We start from the raw sequence: 26423 nt of genomic DNA, 5'->3' as shown, positions 1-26423 counted from the left end.
CCTTTCCAGTCCCGAGGTCGTTGACCGCCGCGAAGCGCTGCTGGGAGCGCGGCTCCGCTCGCGCCGCCGCGCGGGCTCCGACGCCCGCGTGCTGGAGCGCCAGCTCCGGCTGCGCGCACGTCGGTAGTCCTCCTCCGAGCTGGACCCCGAGCGCCGCGCTCGCTGCTGCCGGCGCGATGACCTCGAAGCGCGATCTCTCTCCTCGGACGCGGAGCGACTTGCGTTACCGCTCATCATGAAAATATTTAACTTCGGCTAAGACGGTCGACGCAACAATGTAATGGCGGCGAAGCGAGGCGCGCGTGCCGCTCTGTTTCCAGGTGGGGAAGCGGAATCTACGTCACGGCGTCAGGCGGAGCGACTACATAGACGCTAGCGGCATCTATCGGCCGACTGCGGCGTAACTCTCTCAATAAACACCTCGGACGTAGAACGGAACACATAATATAAAATCTTACTTGGATTGGAACCTAAATTTCTCTAGTCCAGAAACGTATCATTTTCTGCACACCTTTTAGAACAATAATGATCCTCTTTCAGAGCATGACAAATGAAAAAACTATTTAACGTTCATATGTATGATCAAAAAATGTCGAACCGGTTGAAAATCATAATAATGTACTAAATTCTGGAAAATGTATAAATAAAGAATTAATTAAACGTATAATTTCTTTTATTTTTTTATTTAGTGGTTTTTCCAAAATAATAGTACAGTTTTAGGGGATTTTAAGTTGAGCTCTAGGGGTAAAAAAAAATTGGAGTTGGCAACCCTGCAGTGGTCACAAGGACAAGGAAGGCCCCATAAACAAACAAACACTGTATAAAATATACTGCAGAATTCAAGATTTTCAAGAACGTCCTGCGACTGACGAGGAATAGAGACGAGACGTATCTACTTATTTAGAGACGCAATAAAGTACTTGTATGGCAGCTTTCAATATCTTTATTAAAATCAATAAGTTGAAAATCAATAACGTTTTGTAAACATTGCAGTGCAGTGTAGCCACAAAAGCGCATCTTGTGGAAAAAATGATTGTAACAAACATCAATATGCTGCCTCCTCAATCATGTGACACCTTCGTTGTGCTCCCGCCTCATACAAGTGATAATCAAGTGATATTTGGCAAAAATTCTGACCGACCTCGTCATGAGGTGCAGGAAGTCGTGCACTTGGCGGGAGGAATCAGACAGGGACCTTTAAAGGTAACAAAACAATATCGTAACTGACAATGAATTTGAGATGCTCATTTTTTTAGTGGTATCCGAATTTTTTTTTAGAGATAGTGATCTTTATTTGCATACCAGTACAGATGTTACATACATGGACCCTGGAAAGGACACAATATCACAGTTTGCTTATTATTACTACTGACTTATATTTAGGTTCTATATGATACTTATACATTTTCTAAATTGCACTTTTCTCTGACTACATGGTGCATTTCAATTTATTATTGTTGTTTAAACACTAAATCGTATTGTTGTTTATGTTATCAGTGCACATACATAAAAATTGAGGAGAGTTGTAAGCCACTGAATGCCGTCATACTGAGCAAGCCGGGGTGGATGTGGGGAGCAGAGATGGGAGCCAACGACAAGAATGTGGTCATTGGCAATGAGGCGGTGTGGACCAAAAATGACAAGGGCCTTGGAAATGCTCAGGAAAAACGCCTGCTGGGCATGGATCTTGTTCGGTAACTTGACTTGCTTTCAAGTGGGGAATGATCCTTTTTTAGGGTTCCATACCCAAAGGGTAAAAACGGGACCCTGTTACTAAGACGCCATTGTCGTCTGTCTGTCCATCTGTCTGTCACCAGGCTGTAACTCATGAACCATGATAGCTATACAGTTGAAATTTTAAAACAGAATAATATAAATATTTAAGTGGGCCTCCCATACAACAAATGTGATTTTTTTTGCCATTCTTAGCATAAATGGTACGGAACCCTTCGTGCGCGTGTCCGACTCGCACTTGGCTGGTTTTATCTTCATATTTTTATCTTTTATTATCTACCTGACATAGTCATTAATTGTTTGCTTAAAGTAAATCACAGAATGAATAATTTAGTAACTCATACATAATGGGCTATGTTCCACCCCTCCCTGAAAGGAATTATTTCATCCCACTGTGGCACCACAGCTTATCAATATTTTTATATTCTATCTATCTATCCAAATGAAAAAATATAAACTGTTATATAACATTATAAGTAGGTCTTTAAATAACTCCTTGCCTAATATGCCATTAATCATTTTTCATTAATATTATTTAATTTTGCAGCTTGGGCTTAGAACGAGGTAATACCGCAGAAGAGGCAATAGACATTATAACATCTCTTCTTGAGAAGTATGGACAAGGTGGTCCTTGCAGTGAACTTGATGACAATCTCTTTTACCACAACTCATTCCTTATTGCGGACCCCACTGGGGCATGGGTGCTTGAGACGAGCGGCAATCTGTGGGCTGCTGAGAAAGTGTTGTCATACAGGAACATCTCTAATGGGCTAACTATTACTACAAAGATTGACAAAATGTCTGATGGATTAAAAGAGAAAGCAATGGAGCTAGGACTTTGGGATGGACAGGTTACTTTATAAGAAATATTAAATAAATTGTGTCTTAAATTTATAGCAAAGGTTCATGTAAATCTATGTCACAAATGCCTTAATTAAATATGAAGTTAGTAGGAGTGCATCTCAACTTAGCAATTTACACACTAGACTCCACAACACACAGACAAGCAGAGCGACAGATTTAGCAATGTATGCAAGTACATCATGCATATCAATGTACACCAGTCAGTGGTGACCCTTTACTACAAGCTTTTATTTAACTTGCAATGTTCCAATGTAATATGTATCTTTGTTAGGGTCAAATCTTGCAAGTTAAATTTCCCGGTTTCTGATGAAGCTGAAAATTTGCATGTGTGTGCAACTCAGGTGACAATGCAATATTATGGTACCATGGAGCTGTGATGATGGAGAGAGATAAAACAACGAAATTATGTTTGGGGTTTTTAGAATTGTCTAGATGAGTATTAGTTGCCTGTGGAAAAAAATAACAGTCGGCGATAAAAGCTTGTACCAAAAATGAAATTTTTGCCTTAAACATTCTGTTGTAATATTTTCCTCAATTTTAGGGTGAGTTTAACTTCATGAAAGTTTTTTCATCTGGCGGTGATCTCCACCGCCAACTTGATGGGGAAGCACTACTCAGAAATGGTTGTAAGGATTCTCAATTCACCATAAATGACATGTTTTATGTCTTGCGGCATAAGAAAAGCCGAATATGTAGAGGATGCGATGATGGTTTTCCCACCCAAGGAAGTCAGGTAAACTGTTAGACTGTTTCCACTGAGAAATTAAGTGAGGATTGTATTAAAATTCATATCAGGTACCATGGGACAAACAGCAACACTCCTAACTGTACATAGGTGGACCTTATTACCAAAGGCATAAGGTCCACCGATGTACAGTTAACAATGTGGGCGATGGTACCAATAGGTCATAACAAACTTTACCTTTTGGAATTTCTGGTGGTGTTCCATTTAAGATCCTAATGAATATAATGATATCACAGAAAACTTTGAGTCGTAAAGTAGTGAACAATATTTACGCTTTTGTTCTGACAGCTCAGAAAGATGGCGGGGAGGTCAGGTCTTATCTTATTAGTAGCTAAGGTTTTATCTATGATGAAGACCTTGTTCTCCCGTTAACGCTGTAAACTGTGTACAACGTAAACTGAAATAGATCATATCGTCAGGTGACAACCAAAACTCACTAATTACTACCACAAGGTAATATTAGCCATAGTGAACCATATTAATAACTGAATAAGGTTTATTTTTGTTTAATATTTTTTTAGTTATTAGTGAGTTTTACTTGTTACCTGACGATATACATTAAAAAAAGTAACCAAGCCCAAACGCAAATCAAACATCAATACACCTTATAAAACAAAGTCCCCCGCCGCGTCTGTCTGTTTGTATGTTCGCGAAAAACTTAAACTACTGAGCGGATTTTAATGCGGTTTTCACCTATCGATAAGAGTGATTCTTGAGGAAGGTTTGTGTATAATTATTAAACCGTGCGAATCCGGGGCGGATCGCTAGTATTTAATAAAATAATTTTATTTTTTCCCAAAGTTGCGTACAAGTCTCGTTTCACGAATTCCACATGTCTTTTAAGTACCTACCGTAGACCGGGGTGACTTTGGAAAATTTGGGGTTACTTTGATAGATTTAAAACGGCCATAGAATTTCCATTATTCATTATTTACTGAAAATGTTCCTGTAACTAGTTAGATTACTATATAATTATTCATATTCACCTACTGTAAAAAATCTCGCATAAATATATATTATGGCTTAAAAACTAGAATTTTAAAGTCGCCCCTGCATTTGAAAGTCACCCCGTTCTACCGTACTTACTTTTTTTTAGGTATCTATTTTAACGGAGAACGGAAGAAGTGTCCATTGGTTCACGGCTACACCAGACCCTAGCGTTTCTCTTTTCAAACCATTTGTCTTCACCCCGAATTGCGAAACATCGTGCTACACGGAGAGTCTCCAGGAAGTAAGTAAAAGTTTAGAGTTAGACCGTTTTTGGTGCACAATGTTAGGGGCGTATTGGGTGACTGTTATAGTTATTAGCCATTACATAGTAATTAGCCACTTCTAACAAATCAGTGAGAAACAAGCCAATTTAAGCCTTATTGTTAAGAGTGGCCAATTACTACGTAGTGGCCAATACTACAGTAAGTCACGACCCTATCTTTTTCTATTAAATAAATCATTGGGTTTGTTATTGGCCATTGTTTTTAATAAAAGGTTCGTTTTCAGCCTAAACATGAGAGTCGTTTATACAAGCTACATGCAGATCATATAATTCGAGGCACCAAAAGCCAAGAACTGATCAGACAGTTACAAATACTGGAAGCGGAGAGTATCCAGAGAGTGGAATCAACGCTGCGTCACTATGATGCTGGAGAAAATTTAAACATAGACAATCTGATGGAAGACTACGTTATGAAGGAAGTTAAACTTTACATCGTTGACACCGAAAACGAATAGATTGTAAGAATAAATACACGTAAAAAACTATTTAAAGGGCCATACGAAATATACACCAAAGAATTTAGAAATATTTCAAAGTAACATAGTTACAAATTGTTATTGTTTATTATGTTTTTGTTGTTTTCTTTTGTTGAATGAGAATAAAATTTATTATATTTGAATGAATATATATATAAGACCTATACATCACGTAGGTATCACCTTCATATCGTAATCACACTCTTTTTGAATGATCTCGATGTCAATAATAGTGTGTAGCGGATGCGTTATACAAATAGTAGATAGAACAGCATCTAAGATAACTTTTAATGATTTGAATATTTCGATAAAGCTTATTGCGAGAACACAATTCCGATTTCATTTTAGTCAAGTCTCTATTAATTTTCATCCCCAGTGCCATTGGTAGAAAGTAATTTGCCTCAATTTCATAATAGACCGAGGAGGCCATCAACAATCCTCAATAATCCTAAATATAGCAAGATACGACATAGGTATATTTGCATCTTAAAAATGTATGGTCTTTTGTAAGGGCCTTGGCCAAATCTGGAGCATTCAGAATGCAGCCAACTCATCGGGTAGCGAGATTCGGCATATACATATACAGGTTGTTACATCTTAAAAAGTTAGGTATGTGTGTGTGATTGCCCAAGATACATCTAGCCAAACTTGGAGCATTCGGAATGCAAACTATATAAATGTCATATAGTAAGAAAAAGTGACCAAGGCCTCCAGTGCCCCAGGCTGGAATCGAACCAGCGTCCTCTGTTATCGCGGCAGGTGACGATAGACTTACAAAGACGACAAGGTAGAAACAAATGTATAATAAAAACACTGTCAATCACAGACTAGAGATAAATGAAGAGGATAATTCGAATAAATTGACTTCATTAAAATAATGTATACTTCAAAGAGTGAAGGTTCTTTAATTTCATGTACTTATACAACTTAGTCTGAAGTATCACATGAATTCGTAAGATTAGGGAAAGATAAATATTTAAGCTACCTAATGCAATAGTATTACAAATAAACAGCTAAGTTGTACACTTAAACATAGCATATTCTTTGAGATTTAATAAATGCCATACTGATATTATCTACATTAAGTTTATTTTGTATTCATATCTTGCAACGCATTATAAACCAACTAACAACACCATTATGAGGTACCCCATAATTTGCAGCCTAAATGTAGCCTTGTATAAAAACGGAGCTTGATAAAGTGTCTTACATAAATATACATAGGTAATGTAGAGGAACAAAAATCATCGATTAGATTAGTTCCTCGTAAATTAATCCTTGTTACGGCACTAATAGTAATTACACAAAACGGTATTTTAGTTAAGTCACTTGATCATGCGAGCCTGTGCTTAATACAAACTTCCCAGTACTGTCGAAACCCAGGAAATGATATGTTTACCTGTAATGCTTTCCTACGTCATGAGACGTTGCATTAATATTTTATAATTGTACCTATCGGGTGTGGCGCCTGAAAGTACACAAAATGACTATCTCTACTGTTTCATTATAGTATTCAATTATTAAGAATAATGAGATCCTTATTATTTATAAAAACCAGTGGCCAGTTGATTGGTGAAATCAAGGCCTATTCACCGACTAGGCGAGGCAACGGCTACCTGCGATGGGAATCTACCGAGTGCAGAATATGTTGCGCCGCGGAGCTGGTCAACAGGTCGTACAGTTCGCAGCAGTAAGTATGATCATTCGGACTTAGAACAAGTGGAATAAGTTTAACTGTGCCACTGCACTTTTGCTCACATTAATAGACAGCGCTCAAGTCTGACTCAACCAAGCTTCAGTATAAAATAAGACATCCGATCAGAAGTAAGACTGGACTTGAAGTTGTAGTGCCTTACTTGAGCGCAGTTTGTTAATACGCGTCTTATTATTAACCTATAACTGTGGCTCGGACAGAAGTTTCTACCGACAATCTTACACCCGGTGAACAAGCTTTTGAATAAAAACACCAAAATATATCACAATATACATATATTTCCTTTTTACCATACTTTTGAAAGATCGGCTTGTACGCACAAATGGATAAATTTATTTTAGGATACGACACGGTGTACAGACGCATTAATTCGAGCTGCGTAGGTAACCTATGAGTAATGATTTAATGAAACAGACTAGAATGCTGGTAGTAAGTTCCGTAAGCCACTAGTACACCACTCACTACATTATTTCATTAAATAAATATTTACAACTACTTATTCCATATCGTGACGATGTCCTATCAGCGACGTTTATTTATAAACTACATAATTAAATGTTTATTCATGAAATATGCCATACTATCAAACAACAGAGAGTAGTAACATGCGTGACAACATATTACCTACTCGTCTATACATTAACGGAAATCTCTAAGGATTATATTAAACTAGGGAGCCGTTTCATGAAAAATACATAGAGTTGTAATAGTATTAAATCAATCTTATTATGTACGCGTAGGTACCACGACTGCACGATTGAACAAGAGTTGCACGATTCTTGAAACGGGGCCTTGGACACTATGTACTTATAGATCAGCTATGTACAGCTATTATCTGAATACATTTCTATCACACGACAAGGTCGTAGAGTCTGTGCGGACAGAGAAAAGTCGTGGAATGTATTGGGCCCCATACATTCTACGACTCTCCTCTTTCCGCACAGACTCTATGAACTATTGAGTTCAACTGTTAAGGTAAACTACTCAATTATTGGCACTTATAGACAGTAAATATGTCTAGCCTGCAATGTTTTAAAGATAGAAGTGTTTGTGCCAATATGACTTGGGTGGCTAATATAGAGCTGTTTACTTACAATTAGTCATACTTAAGAGTCCGCAGCAAGCTCGGTCGAATTTCACCATCCCATACAAACGGAGTTTCGGTCTCATTTTAAAACTACGCGTTAGATCGTAATGAAACATTGCACATACAATGACATGAGGTATATCTATGCCTGTAATTAGTTTATATAAAAACAGTATGAAAAACTTATATTCGCTGTATTTTTTTAACTAGGGCTGACTAACTGAGCTACATAAACTAATTACACGCATAGATATACCTTATTCTATTGTAAGTACAAAGTTTCAGAGCAATCTAGCTAAACGTTTTAAAATGAGAGCGTATAACTACGTTTGTATGGGTAACCGAGCTTGCTGCGGACTCTTGATGGCATAATTTTATTATTTCAGTAGGTACATAATGCAAAACAACGAGATAACATTATGTAATTATATGTAAAAAAATATCATTATTTTAATTATATGCGAAAAATACAGTCATCAAAATGCTAGGCAAAACTAATAACTAGTAAGTGTTACTTGTGGCCTTAATGATTCATTTTATAATTACAGTAAATATAATACTACGATTAGACAATCAAAAACAAATTCTATAACTTAGTTACATCACTATCATTTTAAACTCCTAGGCACATAAAATATTACATGTCGACCAATAAGATCTCGCAAGATAAAACTAAAAACATTTTTATTTATATACAAACACCTAAATTCACCAGAAATCTTACAGATTTGCAAAATTTACAAAAACATCAAATGAAATTCATTATAAATGGGGGACGCCACATTACATTGCATAATAAACACCAATAGACCTGATAAAACGACCGAATAAACACCGTAAAAAAATAATACAACATTCAAAACTTAGCACAATACGATCGGACCATTCAAGTACTATAGTTATACTGCTTGCGGCAACTTTGCTTGCGAGAAAGGATAAAAATGTTAAACATTTACATCCTGTGTACATGGATAATAGTCTCAACGATGACTTTAATTTTTATTTTGCTTCTTGCTTCTGCGTCATGCATGTAAATAACCCTCCTTTTGCGTTGCCGTAGTCGGGTAAAAATATCCTTATTTTTAAGAAAAGTAATTGTTTATAAAATGTCCTACGTACAACAGTAACTTTCCATCCCCCCGTGCATACAAAATATTACAATAAAAGATCACAATAATTGCCTATTCTATCATTGAAAGTGTGCGACAGTATAATGATGATACCTGGCTGAATTTTCACGTCGCGCCGGATGCGAATAGGGTCATTGCGTCAGTTCACCGTCCAGTGCCTGTTTCCGTCCACTTGGCGTAGTTGCCACAAATAATTGTGTATAATTTGAATGTATAGGTATATATTCAAATCATACGCAATTCTTGAATATAGAGGCATATATTAATAATACACAATTATTTGTAGCAACTACGCCAAGTGGACGGAAACAGGCACTGGACGGTGAACTGACGCAATGACCCTAGGACCAGTCTCCGCTTAAAAACGAATGCGATACGTTATTGATGTCGGTCAGAAGCCGGAGTTTCAGTATTGCGGCTTTTACATGTATTATCAAACTTATTTGAATTATCATTATATTCTTAAAAGTGCGACTATCAATGGATGGAGAGATAAAATGTAAATAATGTATGAATCTCGGTCTGGGGCGATTACTTCTATGATGTTTCGGGTGCCATCAATGTAGGTATTACAAACGAGCCACTTAGGTATATACACTCTTTTTTAATAAAATTATGTGTGTGTCGTACTATTTGTATTTCAATATTATTACATTGTCTGTCATTAAAACATATTATTTACAAATACTAATTTAAAAGTTACTTGTCATGTTTAAAACGATAACAAAGAGAAAATAACAACACGATAACTATGTACACACATAAACATTGATCGATTATTCCAGGCTAAATAATAATATTTTTTTGGCAGAATAAATTAATTCAAATTATTTACCAGTCATTATTAGGCCGTGTACACTTGTTAGTTTTACTTGCGTAAGTAAGTAGGCACACAAAGCTAGTAGTTAGAAGATTGGTGAATTGATATTCATTTCTCATCTTTTAAACTACAGCTGTGTCCCTTCTTACTTAAGTATTACTCGTACTTACAAGTGTAAACCAGCTTTACATTATAGCTTACATTTTACTTCGCTATTATCTAGCATAAACCAGCAATAGCAATCTATCCAATTTGGACATGGAGACAGATATAACAATATTTTCTGTAAGCGTACTTTATTCGACTTTTATTGATAATGGAGTCAAGTATACTAAAGGTATTATGTATTATTGCAGGTTTTTAGGAATTAAAATTCTATATTTATATGTAGGATATCACGTATAAAAAAACGTAAGTTAAGATGGAAAATATTACTGAAGGTATTTGAATCGGTGTATGTGTCGTAGGCCGATCGTAAGATCAGGCATATCGTAATGTTCCTGTGTAATGTTGTGACGATAGTCACATTAAACCAATACATACACTGTTAAAAATTATGTAATTTTACATGCAAAAAAATTACATAATCCTGTAAAATTCCCGAAAAATCTGGGAAATTTACGGAAAAATATGACATTTTACGTAATTCTCGTAAAAATTTACGAGAATTACGTAAAATGTCATATTTTTCCGTAAATTTCCCAGATTTTTCGGGAATTTTACAGGATTATGTAATTTTTTTGCATGTAAAATTACATAATTTAATTTAAAATTACATAATTTTTAACAGTGTAGGTAGGATAGGTTCGTTAGGTTGCTTCAGATGCCCGAAGGGTAAACTGCCCAGAAATAGGAGCCCCGCGTAGCGGGGCTCCGTCGACTCAGGGAACGAGTCAAAGATTTTCACGTTTTACGATATGCCTAGGAATTTCACGATATGCCTGATCTTACGATCGGCCGCCGACATGTGTTAATAATATTTAAGTAGGTATGTTAATGTCGCATGCCACACACAAACTATACCTACATACATGGATCTATTGGCCTGTTAAGATCTTGTTTGCAACTTCAATATTTCAAAAAGACGGTCTCACGCTTGTATGTTTTTGTCTCATCTCTTCGGATCGAACGTTTATCCGAGTATCTAACTTAACGAGAACACCGAAGACTCGATGGAGAAAAACAAAACTAACCGATGTTTTTGTAGAGCATCAATTTTGATATTGTTATAATATTGGTCAAATAATTGAAATAAACTAAACGAGGCCCTGCATTAAATAATTTTAATAGTACACATACTAAGTAGGGTATCATATAAACGTAAAGCGAGTAGTGTGTCTTCTGTTTACAATGGCTATCAAATTGGCGCATGTTAGATTGTGCCGTATCAGATATCAGCCATATAACTTAAAACTCAAGAACCTAAAAGGACTCCATCCCATAGACAGAGAAGTATCGCGTGAGTAGCGTTGTATGAGTGCCGTAAAGTGTGATACATAAGTAGGTACTTGGTTGGTTAACTGTTTTTAGTAGATAATCTAGTATTATAGGTATTATCAAGTTACGCTGATAAGGACTCGTGCGCAGTGATAACTCTTAGCAGGGACGTTCCCAAAATTAATATTTTGAACTTGGCTATTAGTGCATACATAACCTACCATTGAGGTACGATTTAATATGGTTTCAGGATAATAGTGTGAAATAATTCCGCTTAGTAGGGTACTATCATTAAACAAGATAAATTATTTTACTACAAACATGAATCGGAACATGCCCACAGGAAAAAGCACTAATATTCTTTTATTTTATTTATAAAAAGAATCTTCTTAAGTGCAATGGCATCGTATTACTTAATTCCCTTGCAAACCTTATAGTAGGTAATAGTTGCACAATATGGTTATTTCACTTGTCATGACATTATCCCAATATACACCTCATATAGAAACAGGCCTACTCAACTCGGAAATACACTCACAGCGCACCGTACATCTTAACTAGAATGCAGTAAACGTGACAACACCATGATATTCGTATCACATTACACATACGGGGACTCGAGAGGAACCTGAAAGATTTTAACCATGCATTTCTGAAGCCATAAGAAACAAAATATAAAAACACTTAAAAAATAAAACAATATAGTGGCAAAATCACAAAAGTTATCAAGTTATTCAATAAGTCATCATAAAAATATATATATAAAAAGGCCCTACGTATGAAACTATATTACACGAGATAGTTTCTTAATATGGTTGCATCATTAAAATCAATCGGTTTCCTCCCGAGCACCGTATACACCCGATATCCTTTAACTAAGATCTACTTATTACTCAGTCCGTACCAAAATTAAAGCATTAGGTATTCCAGATAACTATTTCGGTACAATAATCACCCTTATTAAATTACGACATTAAATAACTACTAGCGAACGATAACATTCAAACGTGTGGAAACTTTCCGTTATTGCGCTACCGGAGTACCGCGCCGATTGTGTAGCTAGGCAAGCAATTTATTAGAAAATTATTGTACCCAAAGACCTTATCTATGGTTTAAAACACAAACATTGTACGCTCAACATTTTGTCAATAAAAACAGTGTCATATTACAATATAATAAGTCGCTGTATTTAATGACAAAATCTCTGAACATGGTCAGCAGCAGAATAAGTAGCTACGCGGTCTTAGTGCTCACAATGATCTACACACGGACTCTAATATCAAAGAGAATAAGGTTCTGTGTAGATCATTGTGAACGTGTTATTCTGCTTAGCCACTTCTGCTGCTGACTGTACAAGATAAGTGGCAAACCATCGTTATCATATTCAGATTTAGCGAACTTGCTGCACTGTTATCTTTACAATGACCCATCATAATCAGCTCTGATTAAATCATAACACTTCCATCATACATTGTATGCTAGTACGACTTCTTGTCGTTACTAATTCATACATAAAAGTTTTTTAACACGCTTTATAAGTCCGACACTTCAATGCAATGTTTTGGATCTTTTAGATCTCTTTAAAGCCTTTGAAGACCTAACCCAAGGTAACACGAAGTCTCTGAAACATAGAAAAAGTATATTATTAAATAGTATTGGATTAAGAGGGAAGTATAGCTACTGACAAAAGGTACTTTTTTCATACAATTACCATTTCGGGAGAAAACGTTTTCCACTAACTAAATCTTAAAATATCACTATATGATTTTGCTGTCGATCGCTTCAGCATAATATATTCTAGGTTTATAGGTTTCGCTTTTTTTTAATATATATATTTTTTGTATTGCAAATTTTGAAAAAATGACAACCTAAAAACCTAATTTTTATTGTGTCAATAACATACTAAAAAATCATAGAGAATGGAAAATATTTAGAAGTGGAAAAACGTTGTCTCATTTTGTATGGACCATCACGTGCTATACGTCACTCTTAATCATTATCGATATCGTGTCATTTTAACAGTTTAACAAAGGAGGTAAGTTTAAAGAAGCCGAATAGATAGAGTCTGGCTAGCCAAATTTTGTTGACAGATATTTCCCTGTTGTATCACCAATTGTCTATGATTTAAAAAAAAGTTTAAAGTCTGCTGTTAATTTATGTCATTCATTCAAATTGTTCGCGGTTTATAAGGCGTTTATTTTAAATAATATTAATAATCACTATCTATTATTATACATATACCGAGTGAGGTCCGCAAACAATAATTTAAGCTCGTAATTAATTACGACAATGTGCGACATCGACGTGAAGCGTTGTATAACGAAAAACTGCAATGTTTAAAAGTCGTAAACAATTTAGTAGGTTGGTGCTCTATTAATATTTTGATACTTTAAGTACTAATTCTAACATTTGCCTATTACTTTGATTAATTACGTGAATTTATTAATGCCTGAATCTCATAAACAACACAAGTATGTAACGAAACCTCGAAACGGATAAACTAGAAGTTCTGGAAAATATCAATAAAATCTAAACATTGGAATGTAAACATATGTGTTTGTCGTTGACTGTAGTTTAAATAGGTAGTGATAGAAATTATGTGAGCTGACTTTGAGTGCACGTAAACGTAAATTTAACTTATTTCCTTAGGTACCTTACGTGTGCACAGAAAATCAAAATTATGTTCTAGTATCAAAACTATAATTTCTACTACACAAAGTGTGACCAGCCCAATTTTTTTTTAATTTCCCGCCAAAAATTTGTTTAATATTTCAGTAGCCAGACTCTATTACAAATGGCTGGGAGTTGAGGGGTTAGAGTCTGTGCGGAAAGAGAAGAGTCGTGAAATGTGTGGGATCCAATACATTCTACTACTCTTCTCTTTCCGCACAGACTCTAAGTTATATAATTTTTCAAACTCGAAGGATAGGATGCCACCTGTCATTTCATTAAATTTTTGCAAGATTTGGCGTTTTTAGGTTATAAATTATATGGAGATGAGAGTTGTAGGTACCCTTCGAGTTTGAAAAATATTACAGATAGAAAAGAAAGGCATGCACTTACGCCGGAGGTATGGCCGGGAGTATTTCGCCGAAGGCCATGACGGGCAGCGTGTCCGTGATCTCGATGAAGCGCGCGTCGCGCTGCGTGTGCGGCCAGATGGTGAAGGTGGCGGGCGGCTGCGCGGGCGACGCGCTGCCCCAGGGGTCGCGCTGCCGCTGCCGCAGCCGCTCAACGTGCCGCTGCTCGCGGATACGCCTCATGTGCCATCTGCGACATACAAACATAATATAATACCTTTATGAAATATTAAACGTATTAACTGCCCTCGTTTTTGTGAAAACCTAATTTTGACCATAGGTAGATAACTATACAGACCACTCGTATATCAAGACGACAAGTACATACACAAATTTATCATTACTAGCCCTATGTAGTGGAGTTCGTCTAGTGAAAAACAAAGTTTATAATTTTTTTTCTACTCCTCTACTGTTCCGTCATTTACACATTCATCAACACTAATATATAATAACATACATCGCCATGCAACGCCATCACGAAACTAGAAACTATTCTACTCCGAATATACTCCGCATTTTTCAATAATAAATAACATTATGTGTGCATATGCACTCTGGTACATATAACCAATTTGCTGGTAAAAAGAGTACAAGGGATAACACAATGGGGTTGCCGTGTTAATCTCTAGATTTGTGTCCAATTTTTGTTTTTTTAATGCCCTAGATGCCCTTAAAGCCAAATTTCATAGAAAGAGGGGCAAGCTATGATGGCGCTATCTATGCAAACCTTTGACAGTTGCCAACCCCATTGTAAATAAAAGTGTGAACCACTGTTTACCTGAGCTGCCGCCTCTCCTCAGCTTCTAATTTCTGGTGGCGTTTTTCAAAAACCTTGTCATCTAAATTCTCTGTCCCCTCTAAGGTGTACGTGCTCGTGTAGGGCTTCTCTCTCCATCGCGGCACCTAAAATGTACAATTAAAAGTCAAATGATAACATATTCTTGTATTAACCCTACCTATGAAGAAATCGGGTTTAAATCCGGGTAAGGGACAATATTTGTTCTCGAGTAGGAAATGCAACTGGTAATGTTAGTATGAGGAATACCGGTAATTTACCTGTTTACCAGTAATTTCTATACATGTTTAACCGGATTGTATACCCTGTTCTCAAGTCATCAAAAAACACGTATATCGTAACTGTTTTTTTGTGTTTACATTAATTAAGCAATACGAGTAGACCAAGTATTTGTATACCTATCATTACATCGTCGCTTGTGATTAGTGGCGCTATTTTAAATATTACCTCTACGGTGGAAACTTTGCTGTCAGCAGGAGGATCCACGTCTTCAAGTTTGACCTCGGGGTCCAACCCGAGGTACCACGAGATGTCCGGGTCGCCCACGAGCGTATGGTACGGTTTCTTGGTCACCATGCCTGGCAGTGGCGATTTCTTACCACGGCAAACGGCTGGAAATGTAAATTATATACGTTATCATTGCTATGAACGTGAGCTGTTTTCGTGTTAACTGATATTTGTTTTATACAATTGAGCTTAAAATGTTCTATACCACTATTAAGGAGTTGCAACATTGATTACTTACATTTTCCCTTAACTAACTTTGGTTTGGAGGCTGTACTGGTCGGTGGGAGTATGGCGGGACCTTTCGGAGGATTTTCACGTTTCGTTTTGAGTAGTCCGGTGGAGAGGGCTCGTTTTCTACCACGTTTGCTGTCACCTCCACGTTTACTCGCCGCCGTTACTTCTTCCTACAATGCATTAACAAACATAATTAGTTCTAGTATAAGTAAAGGATTACAATAATAGCCGAGTATGCGCCGATCAGCCGAAGCGCGATACAAATAAGCAGGTGTTGGGAGCATTGGATCTTTCGATATAATATGCCTCGATCCAAGAGTGGAGCTCGAAGGATACCGAGTTAATGGGTTTTGAAACCAATAATTCGCGGAGCAATTGACATTGACAACTGATTCGCGGTGAATACTTCTAATACTGTGCGCTGTCATGAATCGCAATGGCCTAGCGGGACTATTTTCATTATAACATTTGTTTTGCGTAGCTTGAGCCTAGCCGTTTAAGAGGTAAAAACATATATTAAAGTTGCAAAAAGAGAGTAGGAAATAACGAAGGTTATAGTGAAAATGTAATAATATAATTGATACACACCACTGAAGTATTAGGTCCCACGAGACTAGTAGTTCGACCAGCTCGTCGTTTGGACTTATCGGGTGAGCTCTTGTCGGTAGTAGAAGTTGTAGGGCAAAAGTCTATTGGGTTCAGACTGTCCAAGTTCAAAGATGGATCCGATGAAAATAAATCTTGAAATTCAACGGCGTCCAACGATGGCAAAATATTAGATGCTAAATTATTAGGATTCTCGCCATAGGAAAAGTCACACAGGCTCGTCTCGTTTCCAGGCTTGTTAGGATTATACATCCGCCAATCGATCTCCGGCTCCGTTTTAACTATATCTAAATCTGGTTCGACTACGATGAGCGTCTTTGGCGACGTTTCCGCTTTCAATTCGGAGGGGTGCATGTAGTTGGTGTTGGTGAGGTTGTACCGGTTGTCCAGCTTTAACTTGTTGGTGAGCTTGGCGGCGTCGGGCGGCGGCTCGTAGATGCGGCGCGAGGGCGCGGGGCCGCCGGCCACGGTCTCGGTGCAGATCTTGATGCGGCCGTGGTTGGTCTTCTGCAGCATGAGCTTGGGGATGGGCGACTGCTCGCGCATGTCGGCCTCGCCCAGCTGGTAGGGGTCCTCGCCGGTGGGCGTCGTGTCGATCAGCTGCAGCCGGTCCGACAGGGATCCGAATTGATTGGCTCTCTTAAAATTACTTTTGGATTTCCCGTATGTGTTGATCATTTTTGATTTTTTATTTACACTATAATTACGCTCAAATGGCTTTTCCTCTTCCAATACTTTTGCTAGAAAATATACAAAGTGTTATATAGTGTGGAAATGAATCATTACAATAAATAACACAAGGTCAGTATTACTTACCACTTTCTACAGGCTCTACTTTAGCTCCAGGACTTTTCATTCGATTTAAGCTGCTAATTCCAGAAGTAGTTCTTCTTCTATTCCTCTGTATTCTTTGTATAACCGGATTTCCACTGTGGAATACAATAAGGTATTGAAAAATCGTACAAATGGTGACTATAATAAACTATGAGAAATGAAAAAAATCTAAACAATACAATGTCATTTCTTACATTTGTTACTAATAAGTATATTCTACAAATAGTTGCAGTGTGTGTAAAAGTTATCATCGCATATTTTAATTTTGGCGCCAATTCCACTAAGTTTTGCTATTCAAACATCACTTGCACATTTTTGTACTCACCTATTTGATGTAACCGTGTACAGTGGTTCAGGCCGGTTTTCAGTCTTGATTTCTTTTTTGACAAACGAACGCTTACTTTCAATCATTGTGAAGTTTTCGCAGCTGAGGTTTGTGTCCAGGAGTGTTGGGACGCCCAAATTATCTGGTAAATAGCTAATTACATCTGTAAAAAGTGTTAGTCAGCCTAAGAAATGTTTGTGAAATAAATCAATATCAAACAGTGATCATGTAAATAAAAGAACGTTATGAATGAGTTTGATATGATTGAAATAACGAGTTTTTGGAATGTACAGTGTACAGTTAAAGAGTTCAATTTTAATACAAAAGGCCCAAGTACAGGCACTAACATTATAAAGCTATCGTATCGGCACCAGAGTTGAGGTCAATACTATGTCATAAGTAATATTAAACAATAAAAAACCGGACAAATACAAGTCGGATTCGCCCACCGAGGGTTCTGCACTTTTTGTTGTTATAGCGGCAACAGAATACATCATCTGTAAAAATTTTAACTGTCTAGCTATCACGGTTCATAAAAATACAGCCTGGTGACAGACAGACGGACAGTGGAGTTTTAGTAATAGGGTCCCGTTTATACTCTTTGAGTACGGAACCCTAAAAAGAATTATTTATTATAAAAAAAATAGGTTTTATATTTGTTAACCTCTTCTACAGAATAGTACCTTACCTGTTTCTGGGGTCCTCGCAATTTCAAAAGGCTCCTGGGCAAAAGGTTTTGCTTTGTTGATATCACTTTCAAAAATAAACGAATTTGTTCTACTATCTGTCAACAGGAGCTCAGTAAAACTATTGAGCATTATCTGAAAAAACACCAAAATCATTAAAAAAATAGTGATTAATATTAATATTTGTACATTTACAACATAACTACAACTCTACTATTTACAACTCATATTTCATTAGTTCATTACGTCAAAATACAAATCAATTAACATTTCGCTGGCCCAATATTACGGGGTTCTATGTTTCACTTTTATCGAACTGAAATTTGAACATTGTCATAGTGACATTTTAAGTCGAATTTCAACTATCTTGAAAATGTAACATTGGGCCCTGTAATATTGGGCCAGCGATTTGGGATAAGGTAGAGAGATCAATGAGAATTCACTATATAACTAAAAAAATTGTTGACAGCAGAATGTACCATTATATTATTCTTCCAAAATTAATTGAATAATTACTGTTAAGCATAGACACATCGTGAGTGTTGCTATCAGAATGTCGTATTCAATGAGAGCGTAACATCTATTGGCTATACTATAACCCCCTTATTTATACTTTACGGGCCTGATTTATGTTTTATCCCTTTCTTACAAATACATACTGTCAAAATGACAGATAAAGACAAACAATTATTAGCTAATCGTGGTTTGTAGCTCGTTTATGAATAAGGGGGCAAATCTTTAAGTTTATAAACATTGTCGATTATACTAAACTATTCCATAGAAATCTTTTATATTTAGCATAATTGTTTGATCAGCATGACAATTTGTCTGCTGTTACAGCTTTTATATAAATTAAAAAGAGTATATGAATGTAATACCTGTGATGGTGGGCTAGGTTCACTTTTGACAATGGTTGAAGTCACACTGGTCACGCTGGAGGATGGCACATGCACCAGAGGCGGGGGGTTAGCAAAGTGTCTCTGATTAACCGTCAGCCGCCTGTCCATGCGACTCAGCTTGGACTTAAGCTGGAAATGATTTAATACTTATTTGTACACACATTTAATTTTTATTTATTGAGGTAAAAAAAAACTTGATATTCACACAGTTGATCAAACCTACAAATTTGTATAATTTTTTTTGGTATTCTGTCATTGCAGTAGTGTACTAACCAACTACATGTATGCTTTTCTTATCAATTTTGTAAGAAACTGAGAGAGAGAGATGCAAAGTTTGAGAAGAAAAGAGATTAAGGTTAAATGCCAAAAACAACATATTGCAATAGCATGTCTAGTGCGGGTGGAGCTAAGCTATTTGAGTTGATTTTAACTACCAGCAGTTTTGCTTAATGCGGACCTGAAATTAATGTGCAAGTGCATGTACAGTCGCCACCAGATATATGGGAGCGGCAGAGGTGCTCAAAAATATCTGAACACGACTCTAATGCCTTGACAATATAAGTGTATTTAGATATTTGTGAGCGCTTTGGAGACTCCAATATATATGATGGCAACTGTACATGTGTTCTTTTGCATGATAAGCAGACCCCGTTATCAGTGGTGAAATTTTATTGAAATGCAAAGGGTTCGCACTCACTCCTCCACCGTGCGGGTAAAATTCCGCAAGCTATTGGTTAATTGTAGGCATCAAGAAAATGTAAATGGAATTGGCAATAAAATAAAGTTTAACGAATATTTGTAAAATTCTCTGATCAATATCCACGTACTAATTTAACAAATATTAAATAACTATTAATACTTTACCTAAGATATTGAATAGTGCTTCATTATTGCATCAAAACGACTTAAATGAACTATAGAGGTCATAATTATACAGCAATAATGCGACGTGTGTCGAACTGCTTTCGCTTTGCGTCTGCAGTTCACGTGGAACCACTACAACTATTGATCAGAAAATTTCATAAATATTCATTAAACTTTATTTTATTGACAATTGCATTGAAATGTTCTTGATGCGAACAATTACCCCACATGCATGCTTTTACCCAATCGCTTGCGGAATTTTACCCGCACGGTGGGGGAGTGAGTGCCAACCCTTGCATTTCAATAAAATTTCACCACTGATAACGGGGTCTGATGATAAGAGCTAATGCTTCATTAGACAATACACAAGGAACACACAATGTTTTCCCATTTCAAAATCTTATTGTGTGTAACATATCACAATTCTTATATTATGTTTTTTCATAAAATGCATTTTTTATTCCAGGTAAATATTAAGTACAGAAATTTACAAACCATCAGTTACCCCAAATCCCAATAAATTAATTAAAAATTTAGCTTGTTGCATACATAACAAGTAAAACAGTAAAGTGGAGTTCAATAGAAATCTCTACACCTTATAAAACAAAGTCCCCCGCCGCGTCTGTCTGTTTGTGTGTTTGTATGTTTACGATAAACTCAAAAAACTACTGAACGGATTTCACCTATCTATTTACCTGGAGTGATTCATCACTTTCATCAGGAAGGTTTAGGTGAATAATTTGTTAACCCGTACGAAACCGGGGCTGGTCGCTAGTGACAATAATGTAATGTAAACAAACCAATTTACATTCATTTCTTTGTAATTTCGCACTTTTTGTGGACAACCATGACTTTATCAACAGTTTATATACTTAAACCTCTTAATTATATCAAGAACTAGTTCAAATTTAGGTTAATTATTAATATATCAAAGAAAACAACCACCATTAAACTTTTAGGTTATACATAAAATGCTAACATAATCTGTCATTCATAATGTGCTAATTTCATTAGAGGAAACTGATTTGGCTTATGTATATATTTAATTGTAATTATGTATATGTTATTTTTCGCTGTTTGTTTCCCATTATCAGTAAATAAATAAAAAATAAAAATGTGTTACATTATTAGTCTTTTCTATTGAACTCCACTTTACAAAAGTCCATCAGATTCATGTAAATTAGTATTGTCATCCCTTACTTTTACATGGAAAACAGTTGAGATAATAAATCTGAGGAATATAGACATATCATATATAGTGTAATACTCGGTGGCCAAAAAATAAGTGCATTCCCGTTGCCCGGGTGGTTTTGGGATTATCCCAAAATAATCCCAAAACCTCCCTGGCAACGGGAATACACTTAGTTTTTGGCCACCCTGTATAGTTTATGCATATTAACTGCAGCATAAAAGCAAATTCAAAATAACCGAAAGATTAGTATCAATGAAGATTGAGTTAACTATATACATGTGTTGTTTCTAAGCAAAAAGTCTCACTTTGTTGCTTGCCATAAGGATGCTTTGACAGGATATTTGTATAAAGATACAAGCAAATCTCATCCTTATGGTAAGCTACAAAGTGTTTGACTAGATTGTGTGTCTCAATTATGAAGTGTTATCTACAGGGTGATTCATGAGACGTGAGCAGGACTAATCCGGCACACTCAGTAACTGATAATTGATCGATCACTGTCGTATTTAGGTGAAACAGCCAGATTTTTTCCTATTTTTTAACTTTTTGGCGAGGGCAAATTTAATCCTCTACAATCATGGTTACCCTACAAGACCTAATTAATAAGCATAAAACCTCTTTAATTTTTGATTACGAAGAAAATAAACTGTCAAACTTGAGTGAGATACGAGTTTTCAAAAGTAACCAGACCGCGATGACAGTGGTGACATTCAATTTGACACAGAATATTGGTAGTTTAGTATTCTAATTTTAGGGTGACCACGCATGTCGTAAATAAATTAATAACTTTTTTTTGCAACACGACTAGAAAATTAACGTTAACCTCACTAATACTGATATGAAAGTGTTGCTTATAATCTACGAAATGTGCAGTATTAGTCCTGCTCACGTCTCCTGAATCACCCTGTATACCAAATCCTTCGGCACATTATCATTCATACTACATATAGGTACTATTATTATGCAAATCGGTTTATACTGCAACTTCAGACATTATTAACATAACAAAGAAAAATAAGATACATTTATTGTAGTAAATACCTAAAAAGTTATTCATTTTAATAAAGAGAAAATTAGTTCATTAGCATAGAATAAGCAATAATTCATTAAAGCTTATTGCTTATTATATGCAAATAAGTAGCAGTGTAAAAAAGTGCTTTGCATGTGGATAATCAATAGTTAGTGCACAGCGCCATCTCTTAATTACACTTAAAATTACATAGCTATAGTTTGTTTGCAAACAAGTTGATGATGTTGTTTGCCACTGTGACAATATTCATTAGTCAGTATTAACATTATATAACATCATAATAATGTAAAAGATCTCATATGTATGGATTATAAAGTCCTAACTGAGTATCTCTAATGTATTTTATGGTGATATTAGCTACAAGTATAATAATTATTTAGTACAACAAAATATATTATAACCTAGCAGTTTAGCTGTCAACATTATACTTCACATGATATTTTTTATGAATTGTCCAATTAAATGAAGATTATTACTAGGATCTAGCAAAAACACCTATTTTTATCAATGAAGTATAATATCTCATAGGCATGCTGGACAAACATGAGTCATTCGCACAGCACATTAAGATTAACAATTTGTACACTGTTCATGTTGTAATCATTTAAACCTGGCCATTATTTGATAATATGCAGTTTGTTAATTCAACTTGACAGCTACTGGGAACCAGCATAAGATGGTAAGTTAATAAGCAGCGCCAGTAGGATACTCACTGTGTCATTCTCTTGTTTTAAAGCCTGGTATAACTTGTCCCTTTTAGTGATCAGCTCGTTCTGTTGTTGTATGAGGTCCAAGTGGTATACAAGGAGGTCTTTGAGTCTCTTGTTTTGGCCCTCAGAAGCTGACAACTGCTCAGTGAGTCTGGTCACATCTGGGCTTCTACTGACGACCAGTTCCTTTTCTTCAGCAACCACACAATGTGTCGTGATTTCAACCTCCTTGTCGAGCGTAAGGGTCGATCTGCGATCCGAACTTTCAGAGTGACATGCGTATATATGATCAAAAGGAAAACTCAGCAGGCCGTCTTTAGTTTCCAATTGATTCAATGTTGAAAGATCCGCCGAGAAATTCACCAAATTCGTTTCATTTACACTACTACGACTGTTCATTTTTATAGGAAGCCAACCGTAAGTCACTCTCGACGAGCCTGCCGGCTGTCAAAACCTACCTACCGACACTACACTTTTGTTCGTTTCATTACAACTGAATTGCAAGTTGGCTTCGCGGTGATGCAAAACTAAATCTTCGCGTTGACGCGGCATTACATGGTCAAAACATTAAGAAATCTAAGTAAATGCGTAATATTTCTGACATTTCATTCACGCACATGTAAAATTATAAAAGACGCACATAATTGGTATGCTTCTGCTCCGATCACTATCTTCATGCTCTAAATTGATAACGAGGTAAAGCATTTGTACAATTAATTCAGAAATAAATTATAATAGTTGAAACATCGATCATAATTAGTTTGAATGGTTACTAAAACGATATAAAACCGTAAATCTTAAGAAAAATCTACAACTAGCGTCAATCAAGGCGTCAACCATAGACAGTTCTTTTTTTTTCGTGTTTTTAACCTCTGACGTAGGTAGACATGACACGAGTAATTGCCAGTTATAAAAATGTTTAAAACTAGATTTTCTGCGTGGACCATAGATTTAATATATAGAGATCCCGTCTCAGCGAGCTGTCACTGTTGCCACTTTTGTTTAGTGTACGATTAACAATGAGGCCCACCTTGCTGTATGTAGCCATGTCGATAAAGTCATATCGATAAACTATCGACATTTCTTTCAATTTTAATTTTACTTCAAAGGTTTAACGATACCTAAAATGAACAAATCGCTTTTATTCTTTATTGTGGTTATCAGATCACAATTTTATAGTCACGCCCCAGGAGGGAACCAAGGGAAAGTTCAGATATTTAATTAAAATACATAAATACCTACTAAACTAGGTGTTCCGCAATAATTGAATTATTTTATTACATTATAATATATTAATTATCCATTAGCATTTCAATTATGTTTATGTTTAACGAAGATATTGAAGCTTCAATTAATCGCTATTTCGTTCCGCTGTGTAGCGTTTATCGATATATAACATGATTAAAATCGACTTTTTACATCCCTAAAAGAGCAAACATATACGCTTTACCGCACACATACACAACCTGGGCCTACCAAAAAAGGCAACATTTTGATTTGAAGTCCATCTTGTCAACAGTATGGTTGTCCTTTTTTGACAAACGGCATTTTTAAAAGAGCGAGGAGAGAGAAATTATACTAGTTGCTGCGCCGTTAAAGAGAACAGAAAACGTTGGGCCCTTGGCGTGGACAGATCAAAGCACACTTGGCTATTGTATTTGCGTCAATATCGATTTAGATACTAAGAAAAAATGAAGAAAAATATGTAGTGCGAATATTTGGGCAAATACCTACAGGCAAGCGAGACTACGATAGGATTTATGGTGAATGCAAGACTCGTTTGAGTAGCATTTGCCATAATACCTTCAATACATTATCGAACTGAAGCCCGACCGTGTCGCCCGTGGTAACAACAAGTCCGTACCATGTTTGCTCGTGTGAATCAAGTAGAGTCGGCGTATATATGTCTCTGTATCTCTATTTTGGCTTCGATTGATCTTTGGCCACGATCCGCAGCCACTCCCACAACTTGACAACTTTGTCAGTAGAAAAAGGCGCGAAATTAAAATATTCTATGGGTACCAGATACACTTTGCGCCTACTTTTTTTTAATTTGCCGTTTTTTCGTACTGACGGAAAATAGCTTGAGAGACTTTATAACCTTTATGAGGTCAATGCCACATGCGGATCTTTTAGAAAGGGTATTCTTTTTATAATATAACTCTTATTAGTGGTACCTACTTACCTATTACCTATATCTTTTAATTAATTATCAGTTTTATTTAATGTTTAGGGGCTATTCATAAATTACGTCATTTCAAATTAGGGGGGGGGGTATGGACATCGGATGACGGTAGCATGAAGTAGGAGGAAATGGGGTCATTTGGTGCATGATTTTTGGATGATTATAGGGGGGGGGGGGGGGTCAAAAATCGCCAAAAATCGATGACGTAATTTATGGACAGCCCCCTAGTTATATTTAATGCTAGTTTAGTTTATATTTGGTTATTCTTGTTTCATTTTATTGTAGGTATTATATTGTATCGTGTTCAATAAAAGCACTTTTTACCACATAAAATATAATCTTTTTTTCTGGAATTTCAGATGTGTGAATAAAAAGTTTATTTTATTTCTATAGTATTAACTAAAATATTGCAATCGGTTCTATTAGGGGCTTAATACAATTTGGTAGCCATCCACCTTCTACACGGTCGGTAAACCAAGCTCGCAGTGGTCGGAAGCCTCGTTGACGACCGTGTAGTACGGGCTTATGGTTGCCAATTAAGTCGATGAGTGCCAAATAAATAACGCGGATAAAGTGGGAAAATGGAAATTAGAATATTATGTAGGTTGCGAGTATTTGCTTCAACAAAGGCAGGCGTGTCTCACTCCGCGATGTCTCACCTAGCGGCCATATCTGCGCTGATCGTAACAGACGCGTTTTGTTAGAGAGTGAGTCTTCTGTACTTAGTACTATTATTTATTCTGTGACAAAGGTGCAAAGTTGTTATTTACCCCTAAAATGAACCACGAGTGTAGCGAATGGTTCAAAAAGTGGAATCTTGAGCTTAGCGAGGGTTACAAGGCACGAGAGGAACAAACTCTGCTACCGAGTGAAAAACAAAAAATTCCACCATGACGATAGGTAGGTACGGTTGTTTCCCATAAAGTTTTAAGTCATAATGTATTGTTTGTCATATTATCGTTAGTCATAAAACTGAAACCGTTAATTTTTCAGGATGTTCGTAAGGTTATTCTATAGATAGGTTAGGTTAAGGTTAGGTTTGTTTTATGGCAATCCTGAAAAGTTACGCGTTTCTGAGAAAAACCAATTATGACTAACGAAAATTCGGACAAACAATACATTATGACTTAAAACTATTTGGGAAACAATAGAGACCCGATATGGAGATATATCTGTCGTAGGCCGATCGTACGAT

The 26423-nt window shown here is 36.3% G+C and overlaps 2 protein-coding genes and 1 long non-coding RNA gene across 3 annotated transcripts in view; 1 reads left to right on the top strand and 2 right to left on the bottom strand.

Moving 5' to 3' along the window:
- LOC134803991 (uncharacterized) overlaps positions 1–26423 on the bottom strand; it is a 274246-nt gene that overhangs the window by 102791 nt on the left and 145032 nt on the right. The window lies entirely within an intron of this gene.
- On the top strand, positions 802–8063 carry LOC134804658 (secernin-3). Its single transcript, XM_063777771.1, has 7 exons — positions 802–916; positions 994–1203; positions 1498–1694; positions 2282–2585; positions 3140–3331; positions 4440–4574; positions 4841–8063. Exons 2-7 carry the CDS (start codon positions 1030–1032, stop codon positions 5069–5071), a joined length of 1233 nt encoding a protein of 410 aa, XP_063633841.1. The 5' UTR covers positions 802–916; positions 994–1029; the 3' UTR covers positions 5072–8063.
- LOC134805045 (uncharacterized) lies at positions 10645–23910 on the bottom strand. The gene is made up of 11 exons (XM_063778333.1): positions 23047–23910; positions 19227–19376; positions 18351–18483; positions 17663–17825; positions 17320–17432; positions 16486–17243; positions 15902–16067; positions 15604–15767; positions 15139–15263; positions 14344–14550; positions 10645–12901 (listed from the first exon to the last, which is right to left on the bottom strand). The coding sequence occupies exons 1-11, from the start codon at positions 23440–23442 to the stop codon at positions 12829–12831; spliced, it is 2448 nt and encodes an 815-aa protein (XP_063634403.1). The 5' UTR covers positions 23443–23910; the 3' UTR covers positions 10645–12828.

This window comes from Cydia splendana, chromosome Z (assembly GCF_910591565.1).
Source record: "Cydia splendana chromosome Z, ilCydSple1.2, whole genome shotgun sequence".
In the NCBI taxonomy this organism is placed as follows: Eukaryota; Metazoa; Arthropoda; class Insecta; order Lepidoptera; family Tortricidae; genus Cydia; species Cydia splendana.
Note: the sequence above shows the minus strand (reverse complement) of the source record. Positions and strands in the feature narration are given on the sequence as shown.

Bases quoted from the DNA above. Each gene is read 5' to 3' on its own strand.
- LOC134804658 (XM_063777771.1), top strand. From the start codon at position 1,030: ATGATTGTAACAAACATCAATATGCTGCCTCCTCAATCATGTGACACC. The intron at 1,695-2,281 runs GTAACTTGACTT...TTAATTTTGCAG, and splicing joins CTGGGCATGGATCTTGTTCG to CTTGGGCTTAGAACGAGGTA. The intron at 2,586-3,139 runs GTTACTTTATAA...CCTCAATTTTAG, and splicing joins TAGGACTTTGGGATGGACAG to GGTGAGTTTAACTTCATGAA.
- LOC134805045 (XM_063778333.1), bottom strand. From the start codon at position 23,442: ATGAACAGTCGTAGTAGTGTAAATGAAACGAATTTGGTGAATTTCTCG. The intron at 17,244-17,319 runs GTAAGTAATACT...TATATTTTCTAG, and splicing joins AGTAGAGCCTGTAGAAAGTG to CAAAAGTATTGGAAGAGGAA. The intron at 12,902-14,343 runs GTAAGTGCATGC...TCTATGTTTCAG, and splicing joins CTCCCGGCCATACCTCCGGC to AGACTTCGTGTTACCTTGGG.